Source organism: Bubalus bubalis, chromosome 23 (genome assembly GCF_019923935.1).
Source record: "Bubalus bubalis isolate 160015118507 breed Murrah chromosome 23, NDDB_SH_1, whole genome shotgun sequence".
Lineage (NCBI taxonomy): Eukaryota > Metazoa > Chordata > Mammalia > Artiodactyla > Bovidae > Bubalus > Bubalus bubalis.
Window position 1 is genome coordinate 23317576 of NC_059179.1, and position 18248 is coordinate 23335823.

Here is an 18248-nt window from a genome sequence, read left to right on the forward strand (position 1 = left end):
GGGCATGTGTACAGGGCATGGACTCTCAGTTCCTGGCCTGATCTCTGGGCTTCTTTGTCAACAGCATCTTTGCATGCACCTGACAGGCTGGGACTTGGGTGAAGGTCTGGCCAAGTCTGGCGGGCGCAACATGCCCTCTAGAGGACAGACTAGGCCCAGTCTCAGGGCCCACAGCTCCTCCCTCCCACCCCGCACTGACTGCAGACAGAGGCCCAGCTGATGTGTCTATTAGAACAAGTTTATTTAAGTACACTGGGCCCCACCAGGCAACATGGTTTGTGCGAGGCTGTGCAGGGGACAGGCTTGGGCTAAGAGGAGGGAGGTGAGCTGGTTAAGCACACTGCAGTCCACGGGTCGCCACATCGCTTTCACACACACCTGCTGCTGCGGCCCACACCTGGCAGGGCCTTTGGTCGTTGGACGGCATGGGGTCGAGAATACTGCCTGGAATCTGGGATCGGGCAAGTATTGGTGTCATGGGTGAGGGTGCCGGTGAATATCTGCTAGCTCCAGCTTTGCACTTCTGGGCTGAAGAGCCTTTGGACCCCTGCCAGGCCAGCCCAGTCCAGGGTAGGCGCCTGGCCCCACTGGACCAGACGAAGTGAGCCTGAGCCCATCAGTTCCAGGCAGCCTGGTCTGGCCCCTCCTTCCCTGACCAAACAAGTCCAAAGACAAGAATAGCACAAGTCAGCCAGAGGGGGCTGTCTGGCCTCTACAAGCTAGTCCCCTGGGGTCAGCTAGCATGGGAAAAGGCAGCTTGGTTAACTGTGGCTCTTTCTCCAGTCCTAAGGAGGCGGCATCCCCAACACCCCTCCTTTGCCGGGAGCCTTTGCCAAATGGTGATTCTACCTCCTATTTCAGAAAAATCCAACCAGCAACCAGCCTGTTGATTCCAGGGCAGTGAGCAAGTGGAAGAGGGAGAAAGAAAGAGGCTGGAGTGACTTTGAATGTAGCCTCTGATCCCAAATGGTCCTGAGGCCTATGGATACTGTCAGTTCATGTTGGCAGGGAGTGGCAGGGCCCTGAACGCTATGCTAAGCTTAGGCGCTGTAAACATTAGTGTGAGCAGGGTGACTGGTGGGCGGGGCAGTGAGCTCCCTCTCTCCAGTCCCCTAACTGAACAAACACTTTAATAAATAAAACTGAAGATGGCACTGCCCATGGATGGATGGAAAGCAAGTTAACAGGACCTGAGGCCAACAGGCTCCTGAAACTCTCCCGAGATCCCCGGATGGCGCTGGGGGTTGGAGCGGTAAGCCCGCCACTGATCAGAAGTAGCGCTCCATGCCCTCCTCAAATGCCCAGTGTGGTCCTGGTCCCCAGGTGAAGTTGAGGGCATCCTGCCCGCTCCTGACAGGGAAGTCTCAATAACAGCTCCTGGAGTGTTTCTCCAGCTTTCTAAACCCAAACTGCAACAAGACCAGATAAGAACTCAATCCTGGACTCAAGCCTCAGTTCACGATCAAGAGGCATCGAGAGCAGAATGATGAACAAGGGGAGGCCGCAGGGCCTCCTGCGGGGGTGGGGCCAGCCCAGCCTAGGATGGGCAGCAGCAAGTGTCCCCGGGGTTGCTTTACCTCCCTCTCTGTCTCCCTGTGGTAGTAAACATAGTCCCACACAGCCAGACAAAGGCCCGGCTGACAGAGCAGGGCCCTCTGCCAGCACTCTTCCCTGTCAGGGGCCAGTTAGTGGTCAACCCCAGGTCTCAGGCCGTCGCCATTATGGGTAGTTCATCGTCCTTTCTGGGCCCTGAAATCCTGGGATCCCTGGGCCACACGGCACTCGCATATGTGCACACATTCATACCCACACACACACATTCATACGCACAGGCGGTTCCTCGCAAACACCCCGACTCAAGAAAGCGAGTTTTAAAGTGGAGTTAACTTCAGAGAGAGGTGAAGACGATGTCCCAATATTAGAAGGTTTTCCTGTGGATGGACCGGGCACCATCTTCCTCATATTCCTTCTTAGAGACCCACATCTTCTTAAAGGTGTCCAGGGAGGCGAGGATGGAGCCCCTGGCATGGAGGGAATCCAAAGGAATCATGTCAGAGATGGGGAGTGGGTATCTGTGGAGCCAGCCAGTCCCCCTGGGGTCAAACCAGACCAGGCTTTTCTTCAAAGGCCTGGGGTGGTGAGGTGTAATCAATGACTCTGCAATAAGAGTGCTCCACTCTTATTCCCAGAAGAGCTACTCACCCAATCCATGTGGAATACAGTCTCTCCTGCGGTGCAGATATCTGCCGGGGTGGGTGGAAAGAGGAATCTGAGATGGCCGTCCTCCCCTCCCCCTTCCCCGTCCAATACTTATCTCTCCACCAGTGAGAGTCAGTGGATACATTTCACACAACAACCTTTAAATTCTGTCCCTGTGGCCTCTCTGGGGGGTACCATGGTCAGCCTGACACTCATCTGGAGAAACAGGCTTCTGGCAACCCGAAGTACCTATGGCTCCCAGGGAAGCAGGGGCCATCTGAAGGCAAGATCCAGCTCTGCTGGGAGCTGGTGGGGAGCAGACTGCATGGCAGTCTCCTCTCAGCAGTCACTGAGGTGCTGGACTGTGTCACGGGGGCAGCTGAAGTCAAGCTCCCTGACAGACTGCATGTCTAGCATCATGCCACATCGGGGATCAGAACTGCCCCGTTTGGTGAAGGCCCATCATGAGGATGGGTCCCCTCGCTCTAGCAGGCCTCAGGGGCACAGTAGAAGCTGGGAGCCACCTGATGGTGCCTGGAAATCTTGGGCAGAGCAGGAGGGGAGGCTGCGCCATGTGGTACTCCAGACCCTTGGCGGCCCAGTTCGCCCACCCCCTGGCATACTCCTACCCTGATCTTCACGTCTTTCGGAGCCAATTTCTTCACTTCACTCAATAGCCTGTCACCAAAACCTGAATAGGCAGGAAGGGAGAATCTCACGTCAGTCCCCTGGGCCCAGCAGGATGTGGCAGCTTCTTGGGGTAGGGCCCTGAGAGCAAAGCCCAACCTTTGAAGAGGGTGGAGCCACCCGAGAGGACGATGTTGGAGAACAGCGTGCGCCGCAGGTCCATGTCAGACTTCTGGATGGCAAACACCAGCACCTCGTGGATGCCCTCGCTCTCCTCGCCGATCAGGTCCGGCCTGAACAGCAGCTCAGGTGCTCGGAATCGGGAAGGGCCAATCTGCCGGGTTGGGGGGCAAGCGTCTTAGGCTCAGGTCCCTCTGCCCAGGGCTCAGTAACCAGGTGGCTCTGAAGGCCATGCTCAGGGAAGACTTTGTATGTCAAGAGCCTCAACAAACAAAGATAGGGCTCCTGGGAAACTAGAGAGAGGAAGCTCCTGTGTTTAATCCTAGCTCTGACATTTTCCAGCCAAGAGACTTGACAGATTCATTCATTTGTGGAAATTTCCTCCTATCGGTGGAGGTCCAGGAGGCTGGAATTCACTCTATACTGTCCTGAGTGGTTAAGGATAGCACTACACATCAGCCTTCTAATCCCACAGGAGAACACCTCCTCCCCTCCACACAGGAGAAGCCAAGTCCCTGGCACCTCACCCTGCAGGAAACGCTGCAGCTCAACACTACATTGCTCCAGGCAGAGGGTGTAAAAGGACTGGTGCACCTGACTCCAGCCTCCCCATGGGGAGTTCTCTTTGGGCTCAGTGCTTTTGGGACCTGAGGGGAGAGGCCCCGCCGCCTACCTCAATGGTGCTGCCGTCGGGCAGGTAGTATTGCGCTTTCTCCGTCTCTAGAGTCTCATCCTTCTGGGGGTTTATGGACAGGTAGCAGGCTCTCTGGAGAACCAAGCACAAGTCAGGCTGGCTGAGAAGCTGGTGCCTACCTGGTCAAAGTCCCCATCCATTGCAGTGACTGTCCTAAAGGTCATGAGAGCTGCATATCCTAAGTGCCACCCAGTGAAGCTGACCCAAAGCTCCCCGCCCCTTCTTAGGATATGTGTCCCCACCTGCTCCACCTTCCTGGAGGCCAAGAGTGGCAACTCGGCATTTTGGATTTGAGTCTGAGACCACACCCTAATCTTAGTTCAGACTCAGGTGTCTTTTTCCTACTACTTGAATGGTTCTGGGCCCTGCCTACCCAGCTCAGAGGTCTCCCAGGAGCCGTAGATGACAGGAGGGTTCATTTTACTTAAAAAAAAAAAAAAAAAAGCAGTCTGACTTCTTCAAGAGTGTAAAAGAACATGTGTAATTTGTACATGATGTATAAGAAACATAATGAGCATGGGTGTGCTTATCACCCAGCTTAGGAAATACAGGAAGCTCCCTTTAGCCCACAAGATGGCAGCACTTTGGAAGGTCAGTCCCTCAGGGTGAGGGGACTGGCTGGAGATCATAGGGCTGCCAGGAGGCCTGGTCGGGAAGGACAGAGACCCATCTCCAGGGCAGGAGTTTAGCCACTCTTCACTCCAGGTCACGGAGGTCCTGGCTGCTGTTCCCATTCCCTCTCCCAGCCCTGGGCCCATGGAGGGCAGCACTCACTTCTTTTATGGCCTTGACAATCTCAAACTCGGAGGATGAATGGAAATCATAGCCCTCCTTGCGCAGGTAGAGGCGAAGAAAGCGAGAGACGTCTCGGCCAGCGATGTCGATGCGCATGATGGAGTGGGGCATGGCAAAGCCCTCGTAAATGGGCACGGCATGGGTGACGCCATCCCCAGAATCCAGCACCACACCCGTGGTCCTGCCGGTGGCATAACTGAAGCAAAGGGGGCACACCATCACTCACCCCTGCCTCCTCACTCTGGGAAGACTCTCACTTCTTGCTAGAGTTCAAGGTCAGCTGAACTAAAGCTGGGGCCTGCCTTCTCCAGAAGCCTCCGACTGGACTGAATATGAAGGCAGCCTGAGCACTGAAGCAAGCAAGCCTGGAATGTTTAAAGGAAAGGAGCCAAGCCTCTCCAAGCACCCCTTCTGCCACTCCTCCAGAAGAATAGGTCCTCCAACCGCAGGAGATGACCTGCCCTTCCACTTTCAGGGACCCAGCCTGAGGGACAGTTTTTACTCTCTAGACAAGAGGAAAAAAAACTCAGGGGTCAGGCAAGAAAAGTGAATGAATTAAAGAAAATAAGAATATTTTCACTTGCATAAAAAACTAGCTTTTGGGGACTTCCCTGGTAGAGTGGCTAAGACTCTTCACTACCAATGCAGGGGGCTCAGGTTCGATCCCTAATCAAAGAACTAAGATCCCACATGCTGTGCAATGTGGCCAAAATGTTAAAGAAGGAAAACCAACCAACCAACCAACTAGCTTTTGGCCCTCTAGGTCTGTCCTTAAGTTTTTCTCTTGGTAGGGACAAGGGTACAGAAATATATTTTGTGATAATGAGGGGGAAAAACCCATAATGTTTCATAAACAGCACCTGACATTCAGCCTTCGTGTTGGATGACAGGCAATGGAGAAGGCTGTGGTGAAGTCAGGTTTCCAAACCCTATCTAAAATGGCAGCTGCAATTTTCTTTCAGCTCCTGCTGATTTTTGCTCTAGAGGAATGCAGGCCCGGCATTATCAGATCTTCTCATTCTTTTTTAAGAGAAGTCAGAAATTTTGATTTTGATAGGAAATGTCCCAATTTTTAAAGGTTGGCTCACAATTTTTCAGCGGGGTCAAACATGCCATCTGCAGGCTACCAATATATGATCTTGGCAATGGACCTAACCCTGGTGGGAGGCAGGCTGGGAGCAAGACAGGATGACGGGGGTGTTTTCATCATGAGCCTATCACCAGCCTTGCACAGCGCCTGGCTCAAGTAGGCCCTGAGAAAAACACCTGAACTCACTGCGGGGCCAGCAGGGAGAGCTATTGCAGCACGTGGCCTTCCCAGCAGGCTCAGCGGAGAGCCTTGGCACCAGACCAGCAGGGAGGGCCGAGACTGGGAGATGCTGCCTTTCCCACCATCCATTACCGTCCCTGGCAGGGGTACTGAAGGAGCTCTGCACCAACCCACAGCAGGGCCAGCCTCGCTTCTGCCAAAGGACTGCTTCCCCCCAGGGGCCAGGCTCGCCAGCCAGCTGTTACTCACAGGCTGAGCACAGCTTGCATGGAGATGAAAAGGGCTGGCACGTTGAAGGTCTCGAAGAAAACTTCAGCAGCTCGTTCCCGGTTTTTCCGTGGATTTAAAGGCGCCTCTGTCAGGAGCACAGGATGCTGGGGAAAGATGCCCAGACAGCAATCAGGTGAGGACAGATTCCCAGCCCTCGTTAGCACTGCGTGGCTGGCTGGAGAGCCCACACGAACTTTGTCAGCCTCTCTCTAAAAGAGGGCTGGTGGGCTGGTCACTTACCGCCACCCAAGCTAGTTTCTCAACTTTCCAAATTCATACCCCCTCTAAAGTGTCATTCTATCCTCACTTTCTACTACCCTCTTGTCCTCCAAGATTCTTATATAGGCCCTTGTACCTTCTGGATAGCTCCAGGTGTCAAGATTTTGCTAAACTCTATATTTGGAATTACTATGATAAAAGTAATACTTAAAATTTTTTTTCCAAAATAGAAAATTAAATATCATTATTGATAATACTATTAAAAAACAGAATACATCCCTCTCCTGGAAATTCTGATAAGCCTAGTCAGCACCTCCCTTTGTGTTTCTGAGTTGAGAGTTCCTTCCTTAGAAACTAAAGAATACAGCTCCGAGGAATGAAAGGCGTGGGTTGGAACCCCAGCTCTACCATTCTTCGCTGGGTGATCGTGGAAACACCATCTGGCTTCTCTGAACTTCTGTTCCCTTGTTTGTAAAATGGAGATGATAATACTACCTGTGCCTCATAGGGATGCTGTGAAGATTAAATGCAAACATGTCTGAAAAGCACATGCCTGATGCCTAGAACATAAGACACAAATGCTCAAGGCGGTTATCGTAGTCATCTGCCTCATCTCTCGGGTAGGGCTTCTGTCTGCGCTGCATAGCCCACATGGCGCCCCACACACAGGACCCTCACCTCCTCTGAGAAAGTCTGCAGCTGGTCCTTAGAGTAGACGTACTGCCAGATGCGCTCCATGTCATTCCAGTCCTTGACGATGCCGTGCTCCATGGGGTAGCGGATGGAGAGCAGCCCTCGGTGCTCCTGGGGGCAGAGAGCAGTGCTTGCAGCCGCAGCCAGCCTCTCAGGACTGCCGGGTGGACCCCACAATCCGCACCCATGGCTAAGGGTGGACCCACCCATCCTTCAAGTCCCTAAACTGTATGCTGTGAACTGTGCTCAATGCCCAACCAGCTGGCAAAACAGAGGGCTTCTGCCTTTCCGTGGGCCCCTGGGTGGCATCCTCCTCATTGTCTGGTCCCAGGACACAATCTCCTGGCATCTGCAGCCAAGGTTGGCAACAAAGATTCTGTTGTTCTGCTTCTAGAAGTTGCCCGAGGCCTCTGCCAAACTGTGCTAATTAACTTATCCCCAGGGTACCCCAGCCAGGATCTCCCCTCAATCACTTTTGCCAAAAAATAACCAAGCCAGTCAATTTGATCTTTGGCAACATAGTGATAGAAGGAAGGCAAAAGCCCTTTTTTCTGGACTGGTCTCTGTTTCCCAAAGTGGGGTTCTAGGTATTTCCTTTCCAAAACCAGAGGCTGTTCCTGGGAGAAATAAACCAGTTAGGTTTATTCTCTTTAGAATGAGAGAGTGAAAGGGGAGATTTCAAGAGGAAATTGTTTCTTTTACTCATGTCCCTCTGTCGGATACTGCCTGTGTGGGGAGCAGTGAAGGTCCCCTGCTGGCTTGAGGCTTCTTCAGTAGGACATGGGATTACCTCGGCTTTGGGGCCAATGAAGATGTCACCTTCGAGGGCGCCTGCCATGACACGAACGTGCTTGGGTCTGCCCACACTACAAAAGAGAGCGGGGAAGACTATCACTTCTCATTTCATGACAGAACACAGGCAAGTTATACTGATGCATGTACTTGGATGGGAAGAAATATACTCCATTCTACGGTGACTGTCACTGAGGAATGCACTTCCCACAATTTCTATAATGAACATTTTTTTGTATTTATTAGCATACTATTTCATTTATTTATTATAAGTTATCAAATTCAGGAGGATTCAATATCCCTAGTTCTTCTCTTTCCCCAATGTATGTACAGATCAAGAGACACAAGGAAACAAGTGTTCATTGAGAATGATTAACTCAAAAAGTTTTTGTCTCCTTAGCCTCCTGCCTAGGTCTTCTATGAAGGACAACTGTGATGCTGTAACTAAGAGATGGCCTTCCTCCTTTCTCCACTGCTTTGACCCCTTTCCCAGGTGCCTGTGCCTTTCTCCTGCCTGCAGCACCTCTGCCTTAGTAAGAAAGTGCTGAGAAAAAGACTCATTCTCCCTAGAATGGTAGGTATGGTTTAATGTCAAATTCCATTCCGAGTGACAGGAGAATTTTCAGAAGAAGACTCCATTATGAGACTGTCATCCAAAGCAGTAGTCACCAATGATAACATTTTTGGCATCAGATTAAAAAAACAAAACAAAACACAACTGCCTCTCAATTGTACCATGCAGGCAACAGTTTGCTCACTCCAAAAGCCAGCTCTTGTCCCTGCTTGTTGTTGTTTTGAAGACCAAGACTGACCTAAATGAGAGATCCTTTCCCCTAAAAGACAGAGGGCTGACATCATAACAAAACTGACAAGCCTTACAAGCTGCTAAGCTACAGAATGACTTACTAGTTTGGGAAGCAGTATTTAGGGATCTGATCACCAGCAAAACCAGCTTTAATCACACCGGATCCCTGAGGGGAGAAAGAGAAATCAGAATATCACACAAACAAGAGGAGATTCATATCACACAGTATGTATAATACAGTCCCACCTTTCTTTTAGAAAGAGAAAGGACCTTATATTTATGTGTAATATATCCACTCATGAGGATTTGTACAGTGAATGCATGCCAAAGGGAGGACACTGGGGCTGGGAATGGTGAGGGGAATTTCTACTACACACTCTAATTTGATTTTTATGTATTCTTCGTCTTTTCTACATTGAACATGTTTATTTTTGGAATTAAAAATAATATTAATAAAGGGAAGAAAAGGAAAACGCTTGAGGACAGAAGAGGAAAGTACCTAGAAGCACAGAGCGGCCGAGTTTAGGAACATAACCAAGGTGGGAAGGGCACACAATTCTGCTAAACCATCAGGGAGTGCACGTCTAAGCTACCTTCCCAGCTCGGACCTGAACTGTCCCAGCCCTCCAGGGCCTCTATGACAGACACACCCTGAGAGCACTGCCATGCTTGAAGCTAACTCCCATATGGCGTATGTCGTCGGGCACTGACTGCAGGGGCAGACTACAGTGATTTGGGGGGGCTGCAGTAGGTGTTTTGCCTTTTCACTGTGTTTTGCTGCACTCACTGGTCTCTTGAGGGTCAAGAGCAGAAGAGCCCTTAAGCACTCTGAGAAGAATCTGCCATCTCCCACCACCATCTCTGGTACCGCGTGGGCCCAGCCAAAGTAAACATTGATTCTGGACATCAACGCCATGCAGGACAGGTGTTGAGGCTTGATGCTGCCTGCAGATCACCCTGTTCTCTTCCTTCTTAATTCTTCTACCACTACATCAGTTACCCTTGTCCTTCCACCCCCAACACAGTTGCAGCTCCAAGTGCAGCAAGCCATCTCCTGCTGCCTGTCGACTTCTCCTGGGGTGGAGTGTAATGTTTCCAGAACACACAAGCATTAAACACACCAGGAGATGCTACATAGCCAAGGTTACCTTGGCACCAAAGGCTTCCCAGCAACATCCCTGGATCCATCTGTCTTTTTTATTCCTGCTTTTTTTATAAGAGCAGGGTGAGGGGGTAGGTGACTGATCCTAGCAAGGGAGGAGGTAAGAAGTGGTTGAAGGACAGGGAAAGAGGTGTTGGGGGAGAGCAGGGCAAGCCCGTTCTCTAAGACAGCAGGAACTTCTGCCAACAGAAAAAACAGGAGACAATGTGCAAACTCATCGGTCTGGGCAGAACAGCAAGGAGACTGGAAAAGGTACAGCTGTAAACTGAGCTGAAAGACTGGGAAGGAGGGCAGACTATCCTACTGCAAACCCAAGGGCTTGGGGACAGTGGCGCAGCTAGTGAGAACATGGTACAAGAGAATTTGGGGAACTTGTTAGCTCAGGCTTCCGATAATTGCCCACTGCCTTCATCTGGGTGTGGTGATGCTAACAGACTAATTAGATCTCCTGGCAGGAGTTGAAAAGGAGAAAAGTAAAGATGAAATCTGTGCTTCAGACTCTAGATTTTTTTTTTTTACGAGACTGATACTTTTTTTTTTTTTTAATATTTATTTGGCTGCACCAGGTCTTAGCTGCGGCATGTGGAATCTTTTAGTTGTGGAATGTGGGATCTAGTTCTCCAACCAGGGATTGAACCCAGGCCCCTTGCCTTGGGATTATGGAGTCTTAGCCAATGGACTACCAGGGATTCTCCGAGATATTTCTAAGAGATGATTTTCCTAGAGATTTGATTTTGAGTTTACTAACAAGAGGGCTAGAGTTTGAGTGACAAAGCAGATTAAGACATTAGATTCTTTTCTTTCTCCCTGTCCTTTCCAGCTAGAATATAACAGGCCCAGTTCAAATATCACTGCCTTCCTCCTGAAGGATAATCTCCAGTTGCAATTTGTTATCCTCTTCCTATTACCTGTCCCAAATCACCATTACCTGTTTCACTAGGTAGCATGAATTTCATTCTGCTTTCTAATTTATGGTTTACACTTTTGTCTCTTTTCACTGCAAATTCCTTGAGGTCAGAGACTTTATATATCAGCAGTATCTGACATTTGCAGGGTACTTGGCTAGATGCTGGCTAACTAAAATGAAAACCAAGCTCAAATGATTGGCATACGAAGCCGAAAGTATGGAACCTGAATGAGCAGCCGGAATGCCAGAAGCCCCAGGCAGAGGTGGTACAGCGAAGGTGATACACAAGGTAGAACCAGACCCAGCTTGTCCCTGCAGCCCCATGAGCTGGCTTGGCAGGCCAAGTGTCAGGTGAAAAATGGGTGGGGACAAGGGAAGTGGCTGAGTTGCCTCTCTTCTGCTCAAGCCATACCAGGAGAGCATACAAAGGGGTCATGTCAATTTCTTTAATAGTATTTGTAACTAGGAACTGTATACTTGGCAAATGAGCTGCCACTCTTTGTTATTCACTCTGTCAAAACCAAGTAAACAAAGGCCTTGTTTGAAACAAATGCCTACATTTGAAAAAGTAATCTCATTAAATATTTGATTTTTGGGACTCAAGTCTGCTGCCAGCCAACTCTGACCATTCTCCTGTTACAGGAGAACAAATAGCAAATTCCTCAGCATGTTTCTCGTAGTCCCTGCTGGCTATCGACCCTGTGGCTTGGGCAACTTTACCCTAAGCACTGATTATTCTTAACATGCTGGGAAGAAGGCTAGTTGTCTGCCATTTAATGGTGTGAGGTGGAGCCTCAGATTCTAGGACACTGGTGAGAACATCGTACAAGAGAATTTGGGGAACTTGTTAGCTCAGGCTTCCGATTTGGACGCAGATTCTAGGACATTCTGGCCCAAAGACATATTTTGTTTGGTCCACAAAGTCATTTTTAAAAAACAACTTTATTGAGATAAAATTCACATACCACACAATTTACCCATTTAAGGTGCATCATCTAATGGTTCTTAGTATATTCACAGAGCTGAACAATCCTCACTACAACCTAATTTTAGAACTTTTCATCATCCCCCCAAGAAACCCTGTACCCATTAGCAGCCACTCTCCATCCTTACTACCCCCACCCTGCTGCTGCTGCTAAGTCACTTCAGTCGTGTCCGACTCTGTGCGACCCCAGAGACGGCAGCCCACCAGGCTCCCCCGTCCCTGGGATTCTCCAGGCAAGAACACTGGAGTGGGTTGCCATTTCCTTCTCCAATGCATGAAAGTGAAAAGTGAAAGTGAAGTCGCTCAGTCGTGTCCAACTTGTAGCGACCCCATGGACTGCAGCCCACCAGGCTCCTCCGTCCATGGGATTTTCCAGGCAAGAGGCAACCACTAACATACTTTCTGTCTCCACAGACCACAAACTACTTTTACATTAACTTCCAAAAGTTAAAAATTAGAGATTGCAGGACTTCCCTGGTGGCCCAGTTAAGACTCCATGGTTCCAACATAGGGGGCGAAGCATCGATCCCTGGAATCAGGGAACTAAGATCCCACATGCCACCTGGTGTGGCCAAAAAAAAAAAAAAATTAAAAATTAAAAAACACTAGAGATTGCATATGAAATTAACACTTCTGATTTCCCTTGAAAAATGAGAAAATCTGGTAACACTGGGCCTGCATTCCTGCATGGGGACAACTTGCTGGAAACCTTGGTCAAGCATGCTCAGTGCACCTCTCAGATTTCTCACTTATTAAGACTACCTTCTCCTCATCCCCCTGCCCCTCCTCCGCCTCTTTAATGTATCTGGTTGGCCTCCCCAGGCATTGAGTTTGAGACCCCTATTCTGGACATTCTTTCCAGTTTGTGAAGCACATCCATGGCTCTCAAAATACACATAATTGAGTGTAATCTATAAGCCACCTTCTCTTCCCTCTCTCCACCAAACTAGGGAAGATTCTCACTGCAGTTGTACAACCAACAGGCTGAAAGTCATACCACAAGTGATGGTGTTAAATACATACACTGACTACATTTCCTCAGCTAATTCTAGTGTCCCTTAAACTTAAGTGAATCAACAGATCTTAAGAGCGGATGACAAACTGTTAAAAGAGAGAAAATTAGTGAAATTTGACACTGACTAGATATTTGATGATATTAAGGAATTACTGTTCATTTTATTAGCTTTGATAATAGTATATTAGTTATGTTTTTAAATCTTTGTGAAAGAGGGAAGTGGGTGGGTATGAAGCTAAAATGATTGGTCAAGAGTTGATAACTGTTACAGTTAGACGATGGATACATGGATGTTTGTTATAACATTTCCCCTCCTTTTGTTTATATTTGAAATTTTTTACATTAAGGAAGGGTTTCCCTGGTGGCTCAGCAGTTAAGAATCAGGATGCCAGTGCAGGAGCTGTGGGTTCAGTCCCTGAATCTGGAAGATCCCCTGGAGAAGGGCATGGCAATCCACTCCAGTATTCTTGCCTGGAAAACCGCATGGACAGAGGAGCCTGGCAGGCTTCAGTCCATGGGGGTCACAAAGAGTCAGACACGATTTAGCAACTAAACCACCACCACCACCAGAATAAGGAGAGCTAGCAAATAAGATGATAGCAGCTAAGTAAAAATTCAAAGCATAAATACTATATACACACACATTATAAAATACATGTGTCCATAAAATCAGAAAGGAGCACATTAATTTTACAATGAGGTTTGCTTCCGGGGTTATGTATGGACCAGAAAGGATGGGATTATGGATGGGTACAAAGAGGCTTCGATTATATCTGTAATGTTTTATGTCCTAAAAAAATCTGAAGCAAATTTGGCAAATGACAACATTTATTAAATCAAGGTGGAGGACACATGCTACATAGGTGCTTGTTATATATGTCTCTGAACTTTTCCGTGTGTTTAAAGAATCTCACTTTTCAAAAAGGGGGCTGATGAAGCATAATGACCCCTCAAAACAGTAAAACTCTCAGCTTGAAAAACTTGTAGAGATCTGATATTATTCCTGCATTTAGGCCCACATAATATAGCCAAAAAAGACAATTTTAAGATTGACCATAATGTTGCTTCATTTTATGGAAGTATTTAACCTTCGAGATCCTCCCAAAGATATGAGCTTCAGAATAAATATAGTTTTCCAGTTAAAGTGTTGTAGTCCTGGGAGTGGCCCTTCTCATTCTTGTACTACTATCTGTGATGTGACTTTGGGAAGAACAACATGTTTAGTTTTTTAAAATACTCATCACTTTTTTGTTGTGATCATTAAATCGTGCATGCACATATGCATACACACACCCTTCCATCTTCTTCATTAAATTCTGATGAATTGGTTTGGTCCCAGAATTCTATGAAAGGGGTGGTCAACAATTGTCTTAAGACTAGGAAAGGCTGTGAACTGATAATGGGGCTATTCTCTCTTTTCCTTGCTTTCTTTGTTCTTCTGTCTTTTAATTACACTCTCCTTAGCCCAAAAATAAAACTGTGGTAGCACGATAAGCTATGGAGCTGTTAAATCTGCTAGAGACACGTTATTCTCATAATATAAAGCTGGCTCAAATATTTTAAATGATTTACTGGCAGATAGTAAATTCTAGTGGGAAAATTAATTTAAGTTTCTCCTACTTCAACTTTTGGTGGGATTGCTGGCATAATAAAGGAAATGTTTTCCCAGAGAAAAAACAAGTCTATTCCTTAAGTATTCAAACTGAAAAGGTACCGCTTCTTTGATGCATTTCAAATACATTATCAAGAATGAGAAAGAAGGAACTAAGAAGCATTTGCTTAAATGACATAAAGAAAATGGTTGGAGATAGCACTGCTGCCCAACAATTCTAGAAGCAAAAGGTCTGGTGGGATGGACAGACTGCTCCTTTTGCACTGCTGATGAAAACAGGAAATTGCTAATTTCTATTTTCCTTTCTTTTTAAAACCAAGAAAAAGGCACATGAAGCATACACAAACTGGCTGAAGATAGAAATAGTAGTGTTCTCTGAAAATTAACATCAAGAACAAAGAGTCCTGCTCAGCCTTATGCAGTAACTAGTCCTTCCTCCCATCCTTTTATTTAGTGACATCTTTGTTACTGTGATAGAGATTTTCAGCCATTAATCCTCACCCATAAAAATTAAAAATCCAATGTGCACCTAGTGGTGCCAGGCCCTAGATACTGTCTGTGTGTGGGGAACTGGGGAACGAGAGACTAAGGAAAAATGAAGGACTACCAAGCATCTTTTCCCACCCGGATTCAATAGCCTAAGGAAGGCGATCCGCGACCCTCCCCGCCCCGCCCGCCGATCAAATCCTCCCCCAAATGAGGTGTCTCACTGAGCTCAACTTTTTTCCAGGAGAGAAGGAAAGCTAGCCAAAGAAGCACCTTTCCTTGGAAAAAGTGAGGAATTAAGAACTCAATCTCAAATTGAATTTTGGCTCTTAAATTCATAAGCCAGGTGGTTTGAATACTGTTATTTAACCTTACACGTCTCATTTTTCTGTATATTTCGAGTCCTATCTACCTATCAGTGTTGAAGCTTGAATAAGATGATGCAGACGAAAGTCCTTGCAAGTGCCAACGGTCCCAAGGACTGAATCAAGAGACCGAATCTGAGTCAGCTTAGTAGAGGAACTCAGAGGGGACTAGAAAGGTAGCAACAAATCTCCGTTGGACCAAACCTTTGAATGGAAGACAGACATCCACTTTTTAAATAACTGCCTCCTTCCGCCAAAAATAAGAGCTATATTTAGATTCTTTCCATTTGTGACTATCGATGCATTTGCGTGGGTTACTATCAGGATGAATAACGGATAAAGCACTGGATTAATGTGCGACCTTGGGCTCACTTTACTTTTGCGCTTGTTTTCTCATTTGTAAAACGAGGATCAAAATTCCTGCCGTAACTATTCACCTGGTTTTTGTCAAGATCCAATTGGAATGTATGCGAACCCCTCCGTGTAAGCGCTGGAGCGCCTGGCAAGTATTATGTTTAGTAATTTTTACCCCTAGCAACTAGGCGTTTCAAAGAGGAAGGTACCTCCCTGCTTGCTTTGTCATTCTCCTTTCTTCTCGACCTTTATTACCGCTGTAATTTATAATCACAGAAATAACTGAAATCCTCAGGCCATTTCTGGCATCACACTCTCAGACCCCACCCGGATACACCGCCAAGCCGCCCTGCCGGCTGGGACCGAAGGAAACTTAGCCCTGCTCCACCGCCGCCCTATCCCGTCTGCCCTCTCCACTGGAAGTCTCCGAAACCAATCACAACAGCCCTCGTGCACCGCACCGCCCTTAGAGAGGGGAAACACTATGGCGGCCCGGAAGAACGGCAGGGGAACGAGCCAATCACTGCAGAAGGCTGCCTTCATCCGGCAAGGCCCAGAGGCGGGGTCAGCGGTCAAGATGGACAGCCAGAGCAGCCAATAGAGTTATCGAACACTGGGGAGGGGCGGGCGCCGGGGGCTCAGAGAGCGGTTAAGGCCCCTCGAGTCAAGGGCCCAAGGACCCTGCTAGGACTATAACCCTTCCCTTTATCCATCCCAAGGTTCTCCATCCCATGGTTGCTGGCCAGCTGGTCGCCCTATCTGCGGACTTCGGGTCGAGGGAGGAGAGAGGCGGCGGCGGCTTGAACCCGCCTGACAGGCCGGGCCAGTGACAAAGAACCGGCAGCCCAGACTGAAACACGGGAAGCGATCCCTTCGGGGAGGAGAGCATAAGCCCTGCTAGGGGGAATGCAACTCACGTTGTCGATCACGACAGGCTGGTTGGCGATTACATCGTAGGACTCCATGGCAGAAGAACCTCTCCTTCCGAGGAAGGAACTGCCAGCCCGGTCCGCTGCTAACGCCACTGACACGCATGCGCAGTCTAGCCGCCGGCAATGGGCAGCCGGGGAGCGGCCCGACCTCACTTTCGAAGAACTACAATACCCAACATGCCTTGCACCTGAGTTAGCAAGCCAGGCTGCTTCGGAACCCCGCCTAGTTTAAGGAACGGAGCGTCGCGTTTCGACGCACTGTACCCTGGGCTTTGTAGTTTCTGTAGGTAAATAGAAGGGTACGCCTATTGATGGTTGCAATCTCACGTCTGCATCTGTAGTCCCTTTGAAGGGATTCTCAGTGCATGCTGAAGTATGTAGTCTTCAGTATTGTCTGTAGTTCGGTTTGGATTGATCAGTAACTGGTGAATGTTTGGATTTTACAGGCTAGTCCTTCCACTCGCCACCACTTACCCTGGACGATATGAGGTTGCGATGTTTTTATATGGGTCTATAAGGCATTAATAAACATCTACCACCTGTATGCAGGTCAGGAAGCAACTGTTAGAACTGGGCATGGAACAACAGGTTGGTTCCAAATAGGAAAAGGAGTACGTCAAGGCTGTATATTGTCACCCTATTTATTTAACTTATATGCAGAGTACATCACGAGAAACTCTGGGCTGGAAGAAGCACAAGCTGGAATCAAGATTGCCGGGAGAAATATCAATAACCTCAGATATGCAGATGACACCACCCTTATGGCAGAAAGTGAAGAAGAACTAAAGAGCCTCTTGATGAAAGTGAAAGAGGAGAGTGAAAAAGTTGGCTTAAAGCTCAACATTCAGAAAACTAAGATCATGGCATCTGGTCCCATCACTTCATGGCAAATAGATGGGGAAACAGTGAAAACGTGGCTGACTTTATTTTGGGGGGCTCCAAAATCACTGCAGATGGTGATTACAGCCATGAAATTAAAAGACGCTTACTCCTTGGAAGGAAAGTTATGACCAACCTAGACAGCATATGAAAAAGCAGAGACATTACTTTGCCAACAAAGGTCCGTCTAGTCAAGGCTATGGTTTTTCCAGTGGTCATGTATGGATGTGAGAGTTGGACTATAAAGAAAGCTGAGCGCTGAAGAATTGATGCTTTTGAAGTGTGGTGTTGGAGAAGACTCTTGAGAGTCCCTTGGACTGCAAGGAGATCCAACCAGGCCATCCTAAAGGAGATCAGTCCTGGGTGTTCATTGGTAGGACTGATTTTGAAGCTGAAACTCCAATACTTTGGCCACCTGATGCAAAGAGCTGACTCATTTGAAAAGACCCTGATGCTGGGAAAGATTGAGGGCAGGAGGAGAAGGGAACGACAGAGGATGAGATGGTTGGATGGCATCACTGACTCAATGGACATGGTTTTGGGTGAACTCTAGGAGTTGGTGATGGACAGAGAGGCCTGGGGTGCTGCAGTTCATGGGGTCATAAAGAGTGGGACACGACTGAGCGGTTGAACTGAACTGAACTGAACCACCTTCTTAGTCTAATAAAAGGAAATTTTAGTATACATACAGGTGAGAGACATGTTCCTAGAACAAAGGAAAGTATATTGCATAAAGCTTGCTTAAAAAAAAAAAGGTATATTTTTGTTCAGTTCAGCTCAGTTGTGTCCAACTCTTTGCGACCCCATGCACTGCAGCACGCCAGGCTTCCCTCTCCATCACCAACTCCTGGAGCTTACTCACTCATGTCCATTGAGTCAGTGAAGCCTCCAAACATCTCATCCTCTGTCGTCCCCTTCTCCTCCCGCCTTCAATCTTTCCCAGCATGAGGGTCTTTTCCAATGAGTCAGTTCTTCACATCAGGTGGCCAAAGTACTGGAAATAATCA

General features: G+C 48.0%; 1 protein-coding gene across 1 annotated transcript; it reads right to left on the bottom strand.

Moving 5' to 3' along the window:
• Positions 1-217: 217 nt before the first annotated feature.
• On the bottom strand, positions 218-16502 carry ACTR1A (actin related protein 1A). Its single transcript, XM_006064910.2, has 11 exons — positions 16348-16502; positions 8646-8710; positions 7738-7813; positions 6933-7058; positions 6015-6139; positions 4475-4691; positions 3680-3772; positions 2986-3160; positions 2829-2890; positions 2203-2243; positions 218-2021 (listed from the first exon to the last, which is right to left on the bottom strand). Exons 1-11 carry the CDS (start codon positions 16393-16395, stop codon positions 1919-1921), a joined length of 1131 nt encoding a protein of 376 aa, XP_006064972.1. The 5' UTR covers positions 16396-16502; the 3' UTR covers positions 218-1918.
• Positions 16503-18248: the final 1746 nt, after the last annotated feature.